The sequence below is a fragment of the Palaemon carinicauda genome, chromosome 30 (genome assembly GCF_036898095.1).
Source record: "Palaemon carinicauda isolate YSFRI2023 chromosome 30, ASM3689809v2, whole genome shotgun sequence".
Lineage (NCBI taxonomy): Eukaryota > Metazoa > Arthropoda > Malacostraca > Decapoda > Palaemonidae > Palaemon > Palaemon carinicauda.
The window spans coordinates 71,350,854-71,370,154 of NC_090754.1; the positions used below are offsets into that span (position 1 = coordinate 71,350,854).

Consider the following 19,301-nt stretch of genomic DNA (forward strand, 5'->3'; position numbering starts at 1 on the left):
ATCAACCGCCATTTTGGGTAGTCTCACCTTACATTCCTCATTCGCACAGATACGGTAATGACTCTTTTCACTCATAATGAAAAACAGCAAAAAAAAAAAAAAAAGGCTAAGAGAAAACAAAATACAACGATCGCCAAAACCCCAAAACAGAGTACTTCACCAAAAAAGCAGACTGGTACACCGAGCAGGGAAAGCGAAGAAAAACTCTTAATGACGGACCAACGTGTTATCGATCCGGCCGGCAGAGATGAACTGAAGAACAGAAAACGGGAATGATTCCTCCTACCACCCTTTAACGGGTGTTACCACCCAACCACCACAAGGCGGTTGCCTAGTTTTAGAAAAATTCTGCCGAAATAGAGATAATTAGCTATGTATATATAACTGCCAGGTAAGTTCTATTCATAAAAATTATTTTTTTTAAGCCTCTAGTAGGTAGTAGGGTGGGCAAGGCATCAGCCACCTGTTGAGATACTACTGCTAGAGAGTTACTAGGTCCTTTGACTGGCCAGATAGTACTACATTGGATCCCTCTCTGGATACAGCTCATTTTTCCTTTGCCTACACACACCGAATAGTCTGGCTTATTCTTTACACATTCTAATACACTAAGATAACCAATAAAGTCTTCTTCAATCTAGGGGTTAACTACTGCACTGTAATTATTCTGTGGCTATTTTCCTCTTAGTAAGCATAGAAGAGACTCTTTAGTTATGATAAGCAGTTCTTCTAGAAGGACACTCCAAAATCAAACCATTGTTGTCTAGTGCTGGGTAGTGCCATAGCCTCTGTACTGTAGTCTTCCACTGCCTTGGGTTAGAGTTCTCTTGCCTGAGGATACACCCAGTCACACTATCATATATTTCCTTATTTCCTTTTCTCAATGAGCTATTCTCCCTGTTGCAGCTTAGCTAATAATAATTAAAGCATTGTGTCTTGGATCAATTATTGTTATGTGACCTTGTAGGCTGTCAAATTTCAACTTTTCCTGCTCCAACTTCTTCCCACATATAAGTAATCTTTCAAGTCAGACCAGCAAGTCTATGAATATGAGTCCTGGGTATGCATCAATAACTTCATTTCATTAATATGCATCGATAACTTCATTTAATCAATACAATGATTATCCTACAGAACTGTAACATACTTTGGTACAGGTAATAGACAAAGCAACACAGCTATGGGATACTAACTTGCCCAACTCCAAAACCATTCTTATCTGCCTGTCCATTTGCTGTTTCTTTTTATAATCCTATACTTCTGGGTTTGAGGTGCCAATGGTCTCCAAGGACATTCCTGTGAAAGGCTAGAACAGGGAATCCAATATGACATAATTACCAAGGCAATATCGTTTCCCTTGCTCTAGGGGCAGTGTATCAACATGCAAAGCACGGACTCAGTGTGTATAGGGAAGACCTGCAAGTTCAGACTCATTTGAACTTTCCATAACACCCTAGTAGCTAAAAATTGTCTGCTATGAGTGATATCAGGTATAGTTTCCTAGAAAGGAACCATCCTCTTAGTTATCCCCAACGTCTCTACATCACAACAAGCCCTCAGGGTTAGTGGAGTGTGGAAAAAACATCTATCATATCATTGAGTGTCTTCAAGCACAATATTAAGAAACCAAATTCAGGTTTTTCTTTTTGGGGGGAATAATTAATGAATATAAAGCATGCTTCAGGTTACAGCACCGGCATTCGAGTAGTGTATATTTCCATACATATGATGACCTTTAAATAAGATGTCGAAAATTAGGGAAAATTTTACTGAATTTAGTGCATCTCTCACTTATAATACAACTGGTAAATTACAAAATTATCAGTGTTTAGGCTAGCTTTTGCTGTATCCTTAGAAATCCAGAATAAATTAAATAAAGGCGATTTTATATTGTTTTTTCTTAATCACGCTGTCTAAAATGGAATGTATTGTTTTGTTGACATTCCATCACTGAGCATAATCAAATTAAACGCATTTACACGTGTATAGGTTAGCTTTTGCAGCAACAGATATCTTATCAAGTATGGGTTACGTATTGATGATGTTAGAACTAATGTTCTTTTACTTACTTTATCCTTAGAAATGCAAAATACTGTAAATTCAATAAGAGCAATTTTATAACATATTTTTCTAAAACACACTGCCTAAAACAGAAACCATTTTTTTTCCACGTTTCATTGCCAATCATAAAAAAGTAATGCATTTACACATGCATGTGATGAATAATGACACTAAGAGATTTTTAGCAAAGATAAGGGTCATAGTGGACCAAGTCCCTATCCACATTGTTAACTTTGGATATGAGGATGACCTAGACTCTGCAGAGAACGAAACCTTAATGCTGGGTTACTAAGATAAGCCTTCGGGTTGTTCAAAGAAATATCCGAGGTACATCTCAATAACCGCTTCACTGCTTAGGTTGGATCCAAGTCAAGGCTCCACTAAGCAGGCTACAGGTCCACCAGGATTTGGTTCACTTGCATCCCCCATGGACACCTTGCTGATAGCTAGAATAATAGAGACATCGATCAGCTCTCTCTATGGCCAGCCCACTCAAGATGCAGTACACTTAGAACTGCCTTCTACTTTCTTCCTGCTCCAGCCTGAGGATTTGGCTGTGGCTGGGGCTTCAGGTTACCAGCTTCCATGGAAGGCTCTTGCGGGAGCGCTTCCCTCTGGTCCTTTGGATTAAGCTATCGCAGTCTTCGGGTTACCAGCTTCCAAGGAGGAGGGTTCAGGGAGGTCTCTTCCTTGTCCCTGCAGACTCTGCTGTGGCTGGACCTTCGGGGTATAAGCTTTTAAGGTAGGCTCTAATGGGGTCTCTTCTTTCTGGTTCTAGGGATTCAGCTGTGGCTAGGCTTTCAGGTTCCCAACTTCCAAGGAAGGATCCATAGGAAGCACTTCCTTCCACTCCAAGTGATGAAGAGCATTCAGTAGTGGGGGGATGTGGCAGAAGGGGGCTTCTGCCAAGGATACTTAGGAGGAGAATTTAGTAATCAACCCTTGGTGATCCTGTGATAGATGTGCATTCTGGCCTGATTTGAATGTTTAATCATAAATATACAGATTTGCCATTCAAATTTAAAAACCTGCGTCATTTCCAGACTTAATGTGGAGATTCAAAGATCCATCTCTTAGGGCATGTCTCAAGCTAACTACTAAGGAGAGAATTCTGATGCCATTCAAGACTGCTTTCAATACCTTTACAGAAGGAGCATCAGATGATGGGGGTTTTCTTCTTGACCACAGTTTGCTTGATACTTAGGTGAATAGAACGACTGCTTAACCAAAAATTCCCCTTTTTGGCTAAAATGGCAAAATTAGCTCCAGAGTCAATAAGGGAGGTGCTGCTTAAAGGTAATTTTACCTTGCCCAAAGAGTGTAGCCCCTTTTTGGGAGTATACCCCAAGGAGTTTGAAGGCTTCACAGCACTAAAAGGGTTTTGGGAAGTCTTCCATCCTAAAATGCTCAGGTTGGGACCAATAAATTGGGGGACCATTTCCCTCTACTCTACTCCCAAATCACCTTTGGAGTGTGAAATTTGGTGCCAAACAGACATTGTTCAACTTGGTGTCAGCCTTAACTTCTTTGAAAGTGGAGGCCTATAGAGGAATCCCAGATGGCCACTGCGGCAGTAGTCAAGTTACTATGTAAGCCTTGCAGAACTTTATTAGAGCAAAGTTTGAACTTTGATCAAGAGAAAGCGGAGGTAGAGGAATTTTCGTATAATGATCACTGTGCAGATCATTATACGAATGGACATAGCAATGGCCACGTCACTTCCGAAAAAATGGAGAAAACAAGAAAGCTTCCTTTCATAAATCTGCAACCTATAAGATCCAGCAGCAGTCTCAAAACCATCCCAGAAAAAGACCAACTCATGATTTCCCTCCCAAGCTTTTACTACACAGAAGTTTAATCGAGAGGAACGAGGACAGCAAAACTACTACCTTCTAAGGTGAGGCATTGAGATGACAATACCCCATCCCAAGGCCAGTTAAACTTTGGCTTTAGAGCAAGAGGAAGCCATTGGAGATTATTCAAAGGAAACAGAGGCACTAGTAAACCAAATAGAGGCAAAGGATCCTGTCAATAAGGAGCTTTGGGTTGGGGTTCGTCTACATCGTTTTCAGGAATGTTGGACCTTTTCTTGGTGGGCGCAGATTAATCTCAATAGGTCTTGGTTGGTTCTGGATAGCAAAACCCCCATCCTCACCACATATTTCATTTGGCCAAAAGCCTGGAAGTCATCTCCTTTGTAAAGAAGTCATAGAAAGGTGCAAGTTTTGAAAATTCAAGGCCAGACTATGAAGTGTACCAAAGCAAGACTCCCCAGAGAGAAGAGCGATCCTTGTTCTGCATGACTGAGAGCTTTGACCTGTACTATAGATCTAAAAAATGTTCCTATTGCCTACCACCTCCAACCTTATCTAGGGTTTCAGCTTGAGAGTGGGTAGTACAGGTTCAAAGCAATGCTATTGGCCTCACCATTCCTGCAAGAATGTTTACAAAGCTAATAAAGGTAGTGATCAAACTCCTACTGTTGCAGGGCGTTCAGATCATAGCTTAATTAGACGACTGGCTGATTTCTGCCGAGACAAAAAAATAATGTCAAATACACATATCAGGTTTTGAACATTCTTCAATACCTAGGTTTCCTGTTCAACTTTGCAAAATCAATACTAATTCCAAGAAGGATATTTCAATTGTTAGGTCTCCAATGGAATTTGGGGAAGGCCGCATTAAGCCTTACGAAAGCTCCTCGGCAAAGAATTCTAAGCAAGATCAGATAATTTTTTTAACCGCTTCTCTAATAAGCGGCATCTGGAGAAAATTTTGGGCCATCTTCAGTTTTACTTGATAGTCAACCAAGTGTTAAAGAACAGGTTAAAAGACCTCAATTGGGTGTGGCGAAGGGCTCAGTTGCCTGGTTGGTCAAAGAGAATTCTCAGGCCATGGACAACACCAAATACCATGGCCACATCAGTCCCATTTGTTCTCCCTCGATTATCAGGATTATTCATGCAGATGCATCATGGTCGGGTTGGAGAGATCATTCAGAAGACACCTTTATGTTCAGAAAATGGTCCCCTCAGTTTGCATCATTTCACGTGTGTTGGAACTGATAGCAGTCTTCCAGATACTGAAAAGAATTGGTCCAAGAAGGAACTCCTATATAAGGATTTTCATACACAACCAGGAGGCTGTCTGTTGTCTCAGGAAGAGGGATCCTGCTCAAGAATTCTCAATGCAGTAACTATTCCCATCATGAAGTTTCTGAAGGCGAGAAATGTGTTCTCACCATTTCATCTGTTGTGTTCACTCAAGGTAGTGGTGGACGTTTTAGTCCTGTAATGGACCTTGGACCAGAGTTATTTTCAAGAGATTTTGGAGCTAGTTCTGGATCTCCAAATAAATGTGTTTACTACAAAAGAGAATCACAAACTTCCCTCATTTGTTGCCTCACTTGGATTTTTTCACCTGTATTTACGAGAAAGATTTCTTAGCCTACAATTTATTTCATTTCATCAGCTGCAAGAGGTCTTTATCCAGAAGACAATCTGTATGGGAGACATGGACAGGTTTTCTATGGAGTCAGTCACCTCGTCAAATTATCCCAGACTTCTTGGCTTCGTTTCTGATCCATCTCATTGAGGAGAGGAGGCTCCAGCCATCAACTATACTGTCACATAAATTTGTTTTAACAGAACCCGCTCAAGGGTGGCTTTGATGTGAATCTCGACTCAGACATGTTTTATATGATCACCCAGTGTTTTGCTTTACATTGACCATCCCCTCCCACTACTTTTGTTTATTGGTCTCTGGATAGGATGCTTGAGTTTTTGGCTAAGTTAGATCATTAATTAATTTTCCTTAAAAATCTTTACAAAAAGCTATATCTTTAATAGCTTCAATTGTGGTTTTGGAGGGACCAGGAATTCATTACAATAATCCCGGGTCGTCTTATAATTCTGATTCCAGGTATCCTTTTTCTAGAAAAAAACACACAGCCTCTTCAGAGACGAGATCTGTTTACATCTTGGCCCTATTCAGGAGATAGAAAACTCTATCCAGTGTCGACCTTAGAATTATATTTTTGTTTCCAAATACCAAAACTAACAAGTCCCTTTCAACAGGGGTTATCCATATTTTGATGACCTCCTTAATTAAAAAAGTTCCATTCGTAAAAGCTACGATGTGAAAAAAAATTGCTTCCTTCACTAGCATTCTTTGCTAATATGGAATTTCAGGGCATCCAGAGTTTTACGAGTTGGTTTAGACATAGACTACGTGAAGTAAACCTAAGCAGTAAAGTATGTACAGTATATGTGGTACTTGGCACACGGGAATGATTGAGAATAATTGTGCCCCTAGCAAGAGCAGAGTGTGCAGATTTAAAGGCGGTTCAACGAAAAACACCCTGATGTATTCGCTAACTTCCAAAAAGAAAATGAAAAGTTCACTTGAGGGCATATCTGTAAATGCATACTCTATACAGCTGAAAAATTAAGAGAAGATACTTTGACAATTAAGAGGGTGGGGTTTTTCATTTATCAAAACTCTTTTTTCATGTAACCAATTTAAAAAAAAAAAAAAAAAAAAAAAAAAAAACTACATGTATTGAAAAATTAATGTTTATTTCTCCAAAAGGGTATCTTAGAATCACATTAAGTAATTTATGGAAAGAAAGAACTCCCATTTATAAGGTATGCATTTTGACAGAGCAATGAACACAAATCTCTGGTGTTTGATGCGACCTTCAACACAGAGACAGAATGCAGTCATTAATAATACATAACTGAGGATCATATTTCCAATTTTTCCTCTACACATTATCTATTGATGAAAAAATAAAACCATAACTAACCTGTCAGTAGAATATACGAAAGCCTGTCCAGTACCAGCTATTGGCATAAGGATATCTTGTTCAAGCTGAATAGATTCTGTAAATTCACTGTCGTCACTGTAAGAGAAATTGCATAACTAAATTTCATGTGATGGCCATAAAAGCTCTAAGCCTGGTTCTTCATCTTTTCTAACAATATTGATACTTTACCAGACTACTATACTTTCTTAAAATTTATGTAAATTTTATATCATACAAAACACTAAGTAAAGATAAAGGTTAAACCTATCACCTAGATACAATTACACTAATCACTAATGTACCTTTTCACTACAGTAGACAATAAAATATTACTCATTCAAAGAAAAAAACAATAAGTAAATATCTGAGGAAAGTTACAATCTAAGAATTAAAACAATACCTGTAGAAATCCTGTCTGGAATTGAAGATTTCCCCCACACGCTTGAAAATGTCCGGAGAACAAATATACACCCCACAATTGATGAGGTTTGAAACAAAAGTGGAGGGCTTTTCAACATAATGAAGGATTTGGTGAGTTTCTTTGTCTTCAACTGAAAGGCAATAGAGCACCAGAAAGTGAATCTTTATGGTTGGTTTGTTGCAAAAACAGTAAATATCTGCAGCTTAAATACTTGAGCTTTCCATCTTACTTCTGGTTGGCCAATGAATTCGAACTATAACCTCTGGTGGGTGGTGAGCTTTAGTCAATTATCAAAAAAAAAAAAAGGAATAATAAGCTCTAAAATTACATTAATGTTTTACTGTACATAAAAGATGCAGAAGTCTTGCAATGTTTGCATATAAGATAGTAAGTTCTATATAACCATATCAAACGATAAATAATTGTGCCTTCTACAGGCTGTACCATGCAATATTTTAATGCAAACTTACAAACAGTTGAAAATTTCCTTTGTTAGATAAAGCACTAGAGTACTCTACTGTACTCTTTAAAATATCTCAGAATTTGCAACTTTAGAAAGAGTTATTAACAAAAAGCTATGGTAATAATGATATACATAAACTCAAAAAGATTTTCATTAATAAATTAATAATACTTGCCTATGCATCCATACATAGTTGATTGTTGCCTGGTAGCCTCAGTACCCATGATCGTTATCAAGGATGGGTTAGAAAGACTACTATGAAAGCTGAGCATATCCTTGAGAGGAAAATCACCACAAACATCTCCATTTAGTACAAAGAAGGCATCAGGATTACCCGAACTGATCTGGTCACGGAAGTGGTAGATGCCACCAGCCGTGCCAAGTGCTTGGTATTCTTGAAGGTATCTACAGGTATATGAGAATAAAATAAGTGTTTAAATAACAAAGAAATTACAATACTATGTGTTTTATCAATAAAAAAAAAGCATTCATTTATCCAAAACTATTCAAATCATTAGACACCAAAGGGGATTAAAACATATTTCACCATTTAAATTATATACAGTAAAAAAGTATAACAACATTCACTTAGCTGCACTCACCTTATTCTGATTTTGTAAGTAGCAATCATATCTGCCACAAACTGCTGCAACTGTTGTGCTGGGAAGTATCCCAATAGCAAAATTTCTCTCATGTCTGGAACGGAAGCACATGCTTCTATGTGATGCTGGATCATGGGCAGGCCAGCCACTGGGAATAGCGGCTTAGGTACATCGAGGGAAAGGGGACGGAAGCGAGTACCTTTAAAACCAAACAAGATAAATGATAAGCAAACTCCCATTCACATGAGAGACCCTTCAAATATTAGCAACAATGCTTTAGTTTCTGTCTCTCATTATCCATACAGTATATGTCTTTTATAATATGATATTTCTGCATTTTCATTATCACATCTTTATAATACTTTCTAAAAAGTATCATACATTATACAGAAAATTCTATGAAGGTGAATATACTGTAGTATACTGTTTTACTCACAAACAGAATTTTACCTACTTTACAGTACTGTAAAATTAACCTTTAAGTATAGTATTAGAAAGAAACTACAAAACACATTACTGTCTATTCTGGTATTAAATCATAATCAGCAATATATTTGCCCAGTAAAAATAAAGTTCTACTCAATCAATATAAAAAATGCACCATACCATCCTTAATAACTACAGAAATCCAACGCTGAAAAGGCACTTCTCTTCAAGCACAAAATAATTGCCAAATAGCCATCTTAATAAAAAGCAATAAATAGTTAACAAATAAATTCATACTCCATTTAATTGATAGAGGTATATCATTCTCGATTAAAAGACCTCCAATTATGATCATCTAATTCAGAGAAAACTCTGCTCATTACGATTATTGCTCCATCAATTTAACTAGTTTGGTTAAAGTGGATTTTGTTACTTTTGATAAATAGTGTCGGTAAGTCTCATTATATGAAAATTTCTAAAGCAACCATAAAATTAAAAGAAATATTTGACATGATTTGATGTTTTACACAATGAACAATTTAGCAATTAGGAGTTAGTTAATGATGAAATAAAGCATAGACGAGGGTTTACCTTACATATGTAACTTGTACTTTATAACAAAATAATATCCACTAAAAGACATAATACACCATCAGCTCCAAAAAAGGGGAAGCAGGAAAAGTGACCTTCCTTTTTTGTGTAAATCGTTACATTTTCTAATAATACTCTGTTAACCTTCCCCTTTCTGGTAAAGCTCTTTTTCAATTTCGTTGCCGTTTCTTTTTCGTGAGCAACGTTACACAAAAACTGCAGTACCGATTTGGACCAAACTTGGTGGTCATGTTGGGTATGACCCAAGGATGAATCTGTAACATTTTGGATGAAGTACATCTAATTACAATGTTCAGTAAAAGGTAAATATTTTGTCAGTTTATTATTTGGTTGTGAACACTGCGCAAAAACTGCAGAACCAATTTCAACGAAACTTGAAGTAATAACAAGGTTTTTTGTTGAAGTCTATTACCAAGTAATGAATCGCTTGTTGGGGGAGACGCCATATTTTATACAGCATTGCTTTCTTTTAGAAACATGTTGAACTATCGTTAAATGCTTCTCTAGTAGTTCTAGAAAGTACATCAACCGAGATATCTCAATTTGCAGTTGAGGATTTTGAAAATCAATGTTTTGTAATGATATGTGACAATACTGGTACTGTACTACTGAAATCTGCTACAGGTATTTATTACCCAAAATAAGCTACTTATAGCTTAAAATAAGCCATATACAGTACCATACTTACCAATAATTGACCATAGCGTTAAATCTGATGAAGAGTTACCAATTAAAGTTGATGTTAGTAAATAAAAATGGATATATAAGACATACAAGCCAAATTTACTTCATTCATTTCATCCCAAACCCATTAATGTGTAATTAGCTAACATTTGTGTTCTTCAAATGCTTCATACACTTATGTCTATAGTTCTACAAACAACATAATGAGCAACATGAAGCTATGGATCACCAGGTCCCAAGGAGTTAACGGTCTCAATATAATTTTCTAGATCTTTACTTATCTTTGGAACTAACAAGATTGCTTAAAAATCATTCTCCTTGCATAACCAATTTACTCCATTCACTCACATTCTACTTCTTGCGGTGTAAGAAAATTATAGCTCCTTGCCAGGTAGATATAATTTCAACTGGTAAGGGTTTATGGCATCTTTTGAATTTGAAGTTCACAAGAATTGACTTTATGTAGCTTGTTCACTTGAGATAAAGGAACTTTTGCTTCATTAGCATTACTTTCCTCTTTTTTTAATGTTTCTAGTGTTTTTTGTTTAAAGTTTATCAACTTGATGAGCAGTGATCTAGACTGATAATTTTTGGTAGTTAGTCCCAGTTCATTTCCGTTTGAATTTAAATTTAATTTTGTACATGAAAAGAAATAGAGCTGAAGTTCATGTTATAAGATCAAGCAGTAATGATGGTTTTGGACAGATCTCCAACTACAGCAATTCTGTTTGCTTATTTCCGCTTACATATAGCAACAGGGGAATAGGTCTTTCTCTCTCTTAAGTTCACTGAGGAAGTACTTACCAGACCCCTTTCAGGATAGAAACTGTAGCCTCTGCCTTGTAGTCCAATATTGGAAGTTGGATGTCATAGCTTCAATCTTAAGACAGCTAATTTCCCGCACTGATACATTTACCTTACAGGAAATGTAAGTTTGACTGTGCAGGGAAGATATTCCTGTTAAGAGTTATTTGCTTTGATCTTGCCACTGCAACTCAGGCTTTGCAAAGGTTCTCATTCAATTAATAACATATTTAAGTGTTACAAAAATAGGGTAAGACTCTGTAGGTCAACTAGGATAAGTTTGATATTTAACATACTATAAAGGCAACATATTCACTAGTAGTTGTAGATACGTTAAATTGGCCTAATTTGTACCACAGATGGCATGACCCAAACATTGTTGATATTGCTTCAAAAGCTTCTACAGAAGTGGGATCCCCCTTGTCAAGATGTAGAAATTGGTGATAGGTCTTCTCATATATTTGGAAGAGATGATCCATTCAGTTGGTTCAGAATTTGGTCTCTAATGCAGCAAATTCTCAGGTTTCTACCAGCAACAACTCAGTTGGACAGTCACCAAGTATCCATATAATGTGAAACACAAGATGAGGAGATCGCCTCCTGGGTTTCCAAAATCCATTTCTTGGTTTCCAATCCTTCACTTATCACAGGAAGACCAAGAGGGCAGGAATGACAACATGCATAATGACTACAGCAGCATATTTAATAATAAAAGGACCCAAGATCTAAAACCCTTTGTCACCAAGCACTTGGCAAGAGATTGGCCAACGTCCCCCCACTCTGTAATGATCATTAAACTCAGATATTTGCAAGGCGCTACATCATTTATAAGACTCCCTCATGAATCTATTGGCAACAAATCTCAATACGTTGTTTTGCACATTCAGACCCAGTAACTTATAAAATGGATGTCCTGATGGTACTTGCCGTTTCCATGCTCAACGGAGTTGGAAAAACAAACTTGTCCAATAGTGAGAGATCGATGACTGATCTTGTTCCCTGTTAATTTCTCTACCAGGAACAGTTGACCATAGAACACCCGAGAACTAAGAATTCGTAAGCATTCTTCTCTTCTATTGCTTTCACCTCTGTGATTTCAGAAAGAAAACTTCGGAAAGCCATTGAAGTGCGAGAGGAGGACAAAAAACTATGAAGGGCAGGAGGTACCCATCCTGAAGGGTTTCTTCCACCCACTCCCCCATTTCATGTTGATGCCACATTGCACAATGGCAGGATATGTATTCCAACATGCAGCAGCTGAAGAATGGACTCCCAACTTCAGAGCCCCATTCATGTACAGCTAGGTTAGGCACCAATGGAAGAGCACTGTCCACACTGTTCTTAGAGGATGAAGCAGCTGAAGGTCCTGATCAGACAATAGAGGCAGCTGGAGCTCCTACAAAGACAATGCTGAAGGCGTGTCTGAGACCTTTGGTCTCACCAAAGGCTCCTTCAAATGGAGTGGGCCTCTAAAGGTAACTGTACAGTGGATGAGTGAGTCATTCTGAAATAGAGCCTGGTATACACAGAAACTCACTGCCTTTACACCAAACAAAACTAACTTACTGAACATAACCAACGTCTTTAGTAATGGTGAAGTAAGCAACTGCACTGGAACATTGGTTGATACAGAAAGCCACCTGGAGTCTAGCCATGGAAGGATTCCATGACAACAGGGTTAAGAACTAAAAAGATTGTAGTCTCGATTCTCTCTACCCACAAAACTACCATTAAAGCAGAAACTGCAGAATCAAAGGGAAGATGAGGCTCCCTTGTACCCTTGGGAATGTAGAATCACCTCGGTTAAAAAGTGCGAGTGGCAGGATCTTCCTTGACCGACTAGACAGAAGGGTATGCTCAGGCTCACCGATTTGAGAATTCATGTCCAAGGCCATGGTAGCAAGTGGCAACTGAAGTGAGATCTTTGATCCTTGAGGGGCGCCAAAACCCAACCACAGCAGCCATGGCAAACATCTCCAAGGTTATTGAACTTACTATTCAGTGCAAGAGCATCAACAAGCGACACTCAGTCTCTGGATTATCACTTCCAAGGGTGCTGAACCAGAGTCAGACACCGTTAGGGATGAAAATAGGTTTCAGCAAGTACCTGATTAAAGTTTTCATCTTTCTTTAAAGAGTATGCACAATCCAGTATGATAACAGAACTGGAAGTGTACCTTAGAGACCTTAAAGAATATGAGGAGCAGCCTAATTGATGATCAGCCTTCCCTTTTGAAGCACAATTACTTTGTTCCCTTGTTCCTCACGCCACAAGTGACTGACAAAGTACATCAAGCTTGAGCCTCAGAAGAACATGAAAGTGAGCACAATATCAGGCAACGCAAAGGCTCGTCGAGTGCATACTATTCATTTGGTGTTGAAGAGACTTGCCACTGATCACTCGCACTCAATAGGTATCTTGGTGCTCATGAAAGCAATGAGAGCAGTCCTGGGTGGTACATTCCTATTCCAAGTCATACGTGGAAACTTCTTGGTGCGTGGACCGGCCAGGAAGGAAAGAACAGGTGGCCTATGATCTTGTCCATTTAAGTACAACCACGTGAGGGCATTACCTGTATCCCAAGGGTCTCAAGGAAAATCAACACACAGTGACAGATCGAGCAGCAACCACTCTGCCATTGACTGACCTCGCCGTGAACGATCACAACGAAACCCAGGATCGTATTGCTGATCAAGGCTCACACGAGGGCATGACCTGTACCGCGCAATGAAACTCTCCCAGTCCAGGTTGGTTCTTCGTTCAGGAAAAGGGGAAGAGGGATGCCCTTCATCCCGCCCCACAGTGCATATGCTAATTTCGGTAAAAGAATGAGCACCTATATCATGTATCATGTATTGAGATACCACCTCAATCTGAATAGACTCTCAGTACCTCACCGTCTCTCACTCTTAAGGGGGGAAAGTTTGGTCAAAGTCTTAAGTTACTCCTGTCAAGCAGTCTAATGGCTTTCTTTATCTTAGAAATAGCAGCCTCTAAAGATTCTAACAAAGACCAGGCAGAGAAGAAGGAACAAACAGAAGAGGATGAGGAGTAAACAAGCTTTTCGCTCAACTTTTATAGGGTCATAGAAACCAACGACTACACTTCCACAGGGGAAGAGGGGACAAGAGAGACTTCACAGAAGCAGAGACAACACCAACAAGTGTCACATACTTCAGTGCCTCCACAGGTGAAACAGGATTCAGGAATACACTGTAGGGGCAGCCTTAGAAATCCTGACAGCAGACAAAAAAGGAAGACCAACTTCCTTAGGTTCAGGTTGTTAATGTTATACTGCCTTACATAGCAAGATGATGACTGCAAGCAATAAGTCCTGCCCCCCCATAAAAGGAACAATGATGATGAGATTAAAGACAGGTTTGCACTTAACCCTGTCACATTTACTGCATTATTGGAAAACGTCTGCATTTCCTTGTATTCTTCTTTAATGTATGTTTTGAACAACAACCTATCTGTACACATCCATTTATTTAAGAAAGAGAAAATTTAAAAGTCAAATCAGAGAGGCAGCAAGAATAGGCTACGTGCGTATTGCTTGTGACCGAAGTCCACTTTGAATTTCTAGTTGATAAACTGGTGGGCGCCCCGGGCTTCCGTGCCACCTGTCTGTGGTTAGGCTACAGTATAGGGTACACTCGGGCACACCATTCTATATTAATTCTCTTCCTCTTGGATTTTATGTTTCTATAGTTAATACAGTATACGAAAAATTTATTTATAGTGTTGTTACCGTTCTTAAAATATTTTATTTTAAATGTTCATTACTTCTCTTATAGTTTATTTATTTCCTTTCCTCACTGGGCTATTTTCCCCATTGGAGCCCTTGGACTTATGGTATCCTGCTTTTCCAACTAGAGTCATAGCTTAGCAAGTAGTAGTAGTAGTAGTAGTAGTAGTAGTAATAACTGCCTCATTAAAATTTTAAAAGCCATATCAGCTTACCTTAAGTCATACTCCTATTAAATGATGGGCATTTGTATTCATGTGGGAACAAAAAACTAAATTCTGTACACAACCATTACTCAAAATCCTGAATGGATCTGGAACTACATAGCATATTTCATAAATGGGGTACTTCTTATCCCTAAATACAAGGCTGTCTTGGGACAGTTGAAAGACGTTACATGTACATTATTTTTCTTTTCAAGACTTCATAAATAATGAGGCAGTTAACTACTGAGAACCAAGGATCCATATGTGCACACACAGAGATACCACCAATTATTTTGTTAGTTACTCTATCAATCAAAGTGTATGGGGAATTTGAACATCACAGGTGTAGACAAAAAATAAGAACTTCAATAGGTCTATATTGTAATTTCTACTGTTTGATTCAGAATAAAATTAGATATTTAATCAAGAAAATCTCTTCCTTTCATAATCAAATACAATACCCTGTAAAAAAATTCTTTTACGGTACAGAACTAGAGCTATTCAGTACTGTAATCCTAAATGAAATTAGAATTCTTAGAACTGCACATTATTATATAAGAAGAGATCTTTACACATGATAAATGTCAAGATCAACTAAAGTTATAGTTTAAAGCTTTACTCAAATTTGGTAAATATCACTTAGCCTTGTCCAGTAAACCTATCATAATAAAAAATATTCACATATTCTAGACTCTGACAACATATTCTTTTTTTTTTTTTTTTATGTAACTGAAAAGATATAGTCAGGAAAAATTTCCAAACATGTTCCTATCTACGATATTCCATCATTGTGTTAGCAATAGCTCAAATTACAGTAGTACTGTACTCCTACTCTGGTATATCATTCACAAGCAACATTTTACACTAGGCAGTGGCACACCATACCTCATAGGAAGAAAGCTAAATATATATATATATATATATATATATATATATATATATATATATATATATATATATATATATATATATATACATATACATATACATATACATATACATATACATATACATATACATATATATATATATATATATATATATATATATATATATATATATATATATATATATATATATATATATATATATATATATATATATATATATATATATATATATATATATATATTGCAGTATACAATACAACCTGGATCGAGTGGAAAGATTGACAGAATACTGGTAAATATGAACATCACGGCAGTTTGCTAAGCATAAATCTAATGAAGTGTGTTAATGATCTGCACATATTTCTCTACAAAGGCGAGAGGGAAGCATACAAAACCTAGAGAATTTTATGTGATGTGCCCACAGATATATTAGGTCCATGGCTAAAGTAAATTGAAATCATATTATATGTGAAAAAGTTGAATAGAGAATAAGCTTACAGTTTGCCATATTCTTACATGTGCATCAAAAATTAAATTAAAAAGATGGGGAGAACAGACTGAAAGGGAAAGATATACTGTATACCATATCATAAGGGCCGCCTAGTTAGGATACATCCCATTAAAAGTCATAAGTGGGGAGGGCAACAACTTCTTAAAAATAAGGATCACCAATTGTTGACCACATTCCTAATTCATCATAGTTTTCAAGATATTACAACTCTAGGAATCCCAGAATCCCCATTTAACATAACTTAAGCATGGTTAAAAGGAAGAAAAATTATCCTAAAACAGTCATTACACTCAAAATTTTAGTGAAGTATCATATAAAAGTTGTCATGTTTCCTTATGACACTGGGTATAATACAGTGCCCTAATACATTTGAAGAACATTGCTCTTCTTTTCTGGTCATTATTAGGAGAGTTAAGCTCCTTATGACCTGTAAATGATGATAACCTACTATCTTTTCAGAGGAAGCTCTTGATCCATCTAGAGATACTAGCAAGCTGTCACAAGTAAACATCAATTTCTCACATGCCTCCCAAACCAAAACTTAAAAAGCTGTGTCCTTACTTATCCTTAACCTCAACCTTTACAAAAATGACCTAGGATAACATGTTCACGCACATAATACATCAGAGTACAGTATTTAAATTTTTCACAGGTAAAGTTTGACCATATGAAATAGAATACTGTACCTAAGTGCTTAAAAATAATGTTATGTATATATGATGACAGCTACGCCCCATAGGCTAACTCCTCTATTTTTTAACCCTACCACTAAGAATTTGGCAGTCTAAGGGGGTCACAGGGGGGCTGTTAGCCCCCTTCGTTAGGTAAGTTAAGAACACAGCTTGAAGTTAAAGATTTTTATAAAAGATACCTGTCTTGCTCCTTTTGTCGTCAGCACATAATCAAAGGAGGCTCCTTCCACAGGGTAGTTCAGAAAAATACTCATGGGTGGTGCTTCTGTCGTAAATTACTAGTATGAACAGAATAAAGGGCCTAACATTTCATATTCTAAACCTCTTTTGTTATTCATTTTCAATATTGGAAAGGTTAGATTAGATGGTGTTCTAAGCACGTGTTCCTGTCCGTCGTTATACAAAGGCTCCCAAATAACAATCCTGATCGTAATTCTTTAGTCAGAACGTGCACAAATAAAATAGTACAGTAACATATTAATCTAAGACATGAATTTTCAAATTACAATGTCAGTTCAAGGGATTCCAATATGAACGGGTAAATCCTTTTGTTAATTTGGTCAGGATTTAAGAATATTAAACCCGACCCCACATAAGATGAACTTCCTCTTTTTGTCGGATCATAGTATTACTGTAATACAGTATATGGTATAACACAACTATGGTCTATGAGAGGACCTGACTAACCAGTCACGTCGATAAAATTATATAAAGGTTCCATAAACGTTTGTAGAAAATAAGTCTTGCTTGTAACATTTTTTTTTTTTTTTTTTTGAAAATTTTTGATCATGATTCTGAGTGGAAATCCATAGTTTTTGTGTTATGGTGGGTCAACTACCATAACTGAAAAGCTATGACTTTGCGCTAGGTATCGTCATCAATTACATTTGAAACACCTTAAAGTATAGTGTACTTGTCTAATTGTGTTGGTATTTAAATTAATTTTCTAAAACATTGCTTCCATCAGTCATAAAAAAAGTTACTGTAATTAAAACCGAGTAACAGAAATGAATCGATAAACAAAACACTGGAGCTTATGTTTACCAGGACTTCTGGATGCATAGAAAATGGGGGCCTTCATACCATTTTCTATGGCATCGATCATTACAGTGTTCATTTTACAAATATTTCTTTACTTAATTGACCTACTGATTTATTGGAGTTTGCTCTGCCATATGCTTGCGATCAAACATTATCTCACTGCTCCTATGTTCTGGCAGGCAGACTAAGTTTCGCTACGCATGTTAGTCCCATGGGCTAGCATTTTGGCATTTATTATCAGTTATAAAACTTAACAATGGGGCGAGTTGTCACTTCGTACTCCAGCATCTGTTAGAGGATGGACTTGGCTTCCATTTCTAATGATCAGGCTGAATATATATGGTAGTTTGTAGCGCTCCGGCCACCCCCCTATATTTTGTTTATTATTGCTCCCACTGTTATCTTGTATAGAATAAGATCGTTTGGAAATTGTCTACGGATCTTAAATATGTGCTTAATAGCACACTTTTATGTTTTTTGCCGAAAACCCTGAACTACTGGGTAGAAAGAGCCTCCTATGATTGTGCCGCGGCCCAAGGAGCAAAACAGGTATTTCTTACAAAAATCTGTAACTTAATTACTACAGGTTACCGCCAGTGGTATACGGCATTCAAAATAGCGTGCTTGCACAGATCAATTCAATTATGAGAGTTTCAATGTCCTAACTAATATTGCACCATTCCAAAATTGAAACGTCGTCTACTTTGGGCTAAACTATGGCTTTTAGGGAAGAAATTGTACTTATAGTAACAAGAGGCATCAACAAAATAAGTCGCCGTTATTTCATACATCACAATACCTTTTTGGGGTCCTCCTATTAATATCACAGCCTTCAACATCATGTCTAATAGTTTCAAACTAAATTGCTGAGTCAATACTGTCAATGTTAACCTGCCAACACAACAAATATTCGTCTGCAGAGGGAACTTTCACGATCTCACGATTGCTTTGACACAACCTGGACTGAGTATTCAGTGTTGCCAGCTAAAAGGTGAAGGATACCATTACTGTCAATAAAAAAATATTAATAGTTTATGAATATATACGTTTACATACATGCACGAGACCGAAATTAAAAGAAGGATAAGCATAAGATAAAATTACAGCTCAAAAAAGCAATGGAAAGAACAATGGTTGGGAACAACAATAAGAAACGGTAAAAGAGCAACATAGATATGAGAATAAGGTAAAGTAGAAAGTATTCTAACACGTGAGAAAATATAAATGGATACGGGGAGACACATTATGAGAATGATAGATCATAAATGGTCAATAAGAATAAGAGAATGGATCCTTAGACCGGCCATACACTATCATGTACACCTGAAAGGT

General features: G+C 37.2%; 1 protein-coding gene across 3 annotated transcripts in view; it reads right to left on the reverse strand.

Moving 5' to 3' along the window:
* Nucleotides 1-18,925, reverse strand: part of Gmppa (GDP-mannose pyrophosphorylase A) — a 54,973-nt gene extending 36,048 nt beyond the window's left edge. For all 3 annotated transcript variants that reach the window (XM_068354036.1, XM_068354038.1, XM_068354037.1), the window contains exons 1-5: nt 18,769-18,925; nt 8,355-8,553; nt 7,928-8,157; nt 7,269-7,419; nt 6,869-6,964 (exon numbers count right to left, since the gene is read on the reverse strand). In XM_068354036.1, coding sequence (XP_068210137.1) covers nt 6,869-6,964; nt 7,269-7,419; nt 7,928-8,157; nt 8,355-8,553; nt 18,769-18,811 — 719 coding nt within the window. In that variant the 5' untranslated portion in view covers nt 18,812-18,925. The remainder of the gene's footprint in view (nt 1-6,868; nt 6,965-7,268; nt 7,420-7,927; nt 8,158-8,354; nt 8,554-18,768) is intronic.
* Nucleotides 18,926-19,301: the final 376 nt, after the last annotated feature.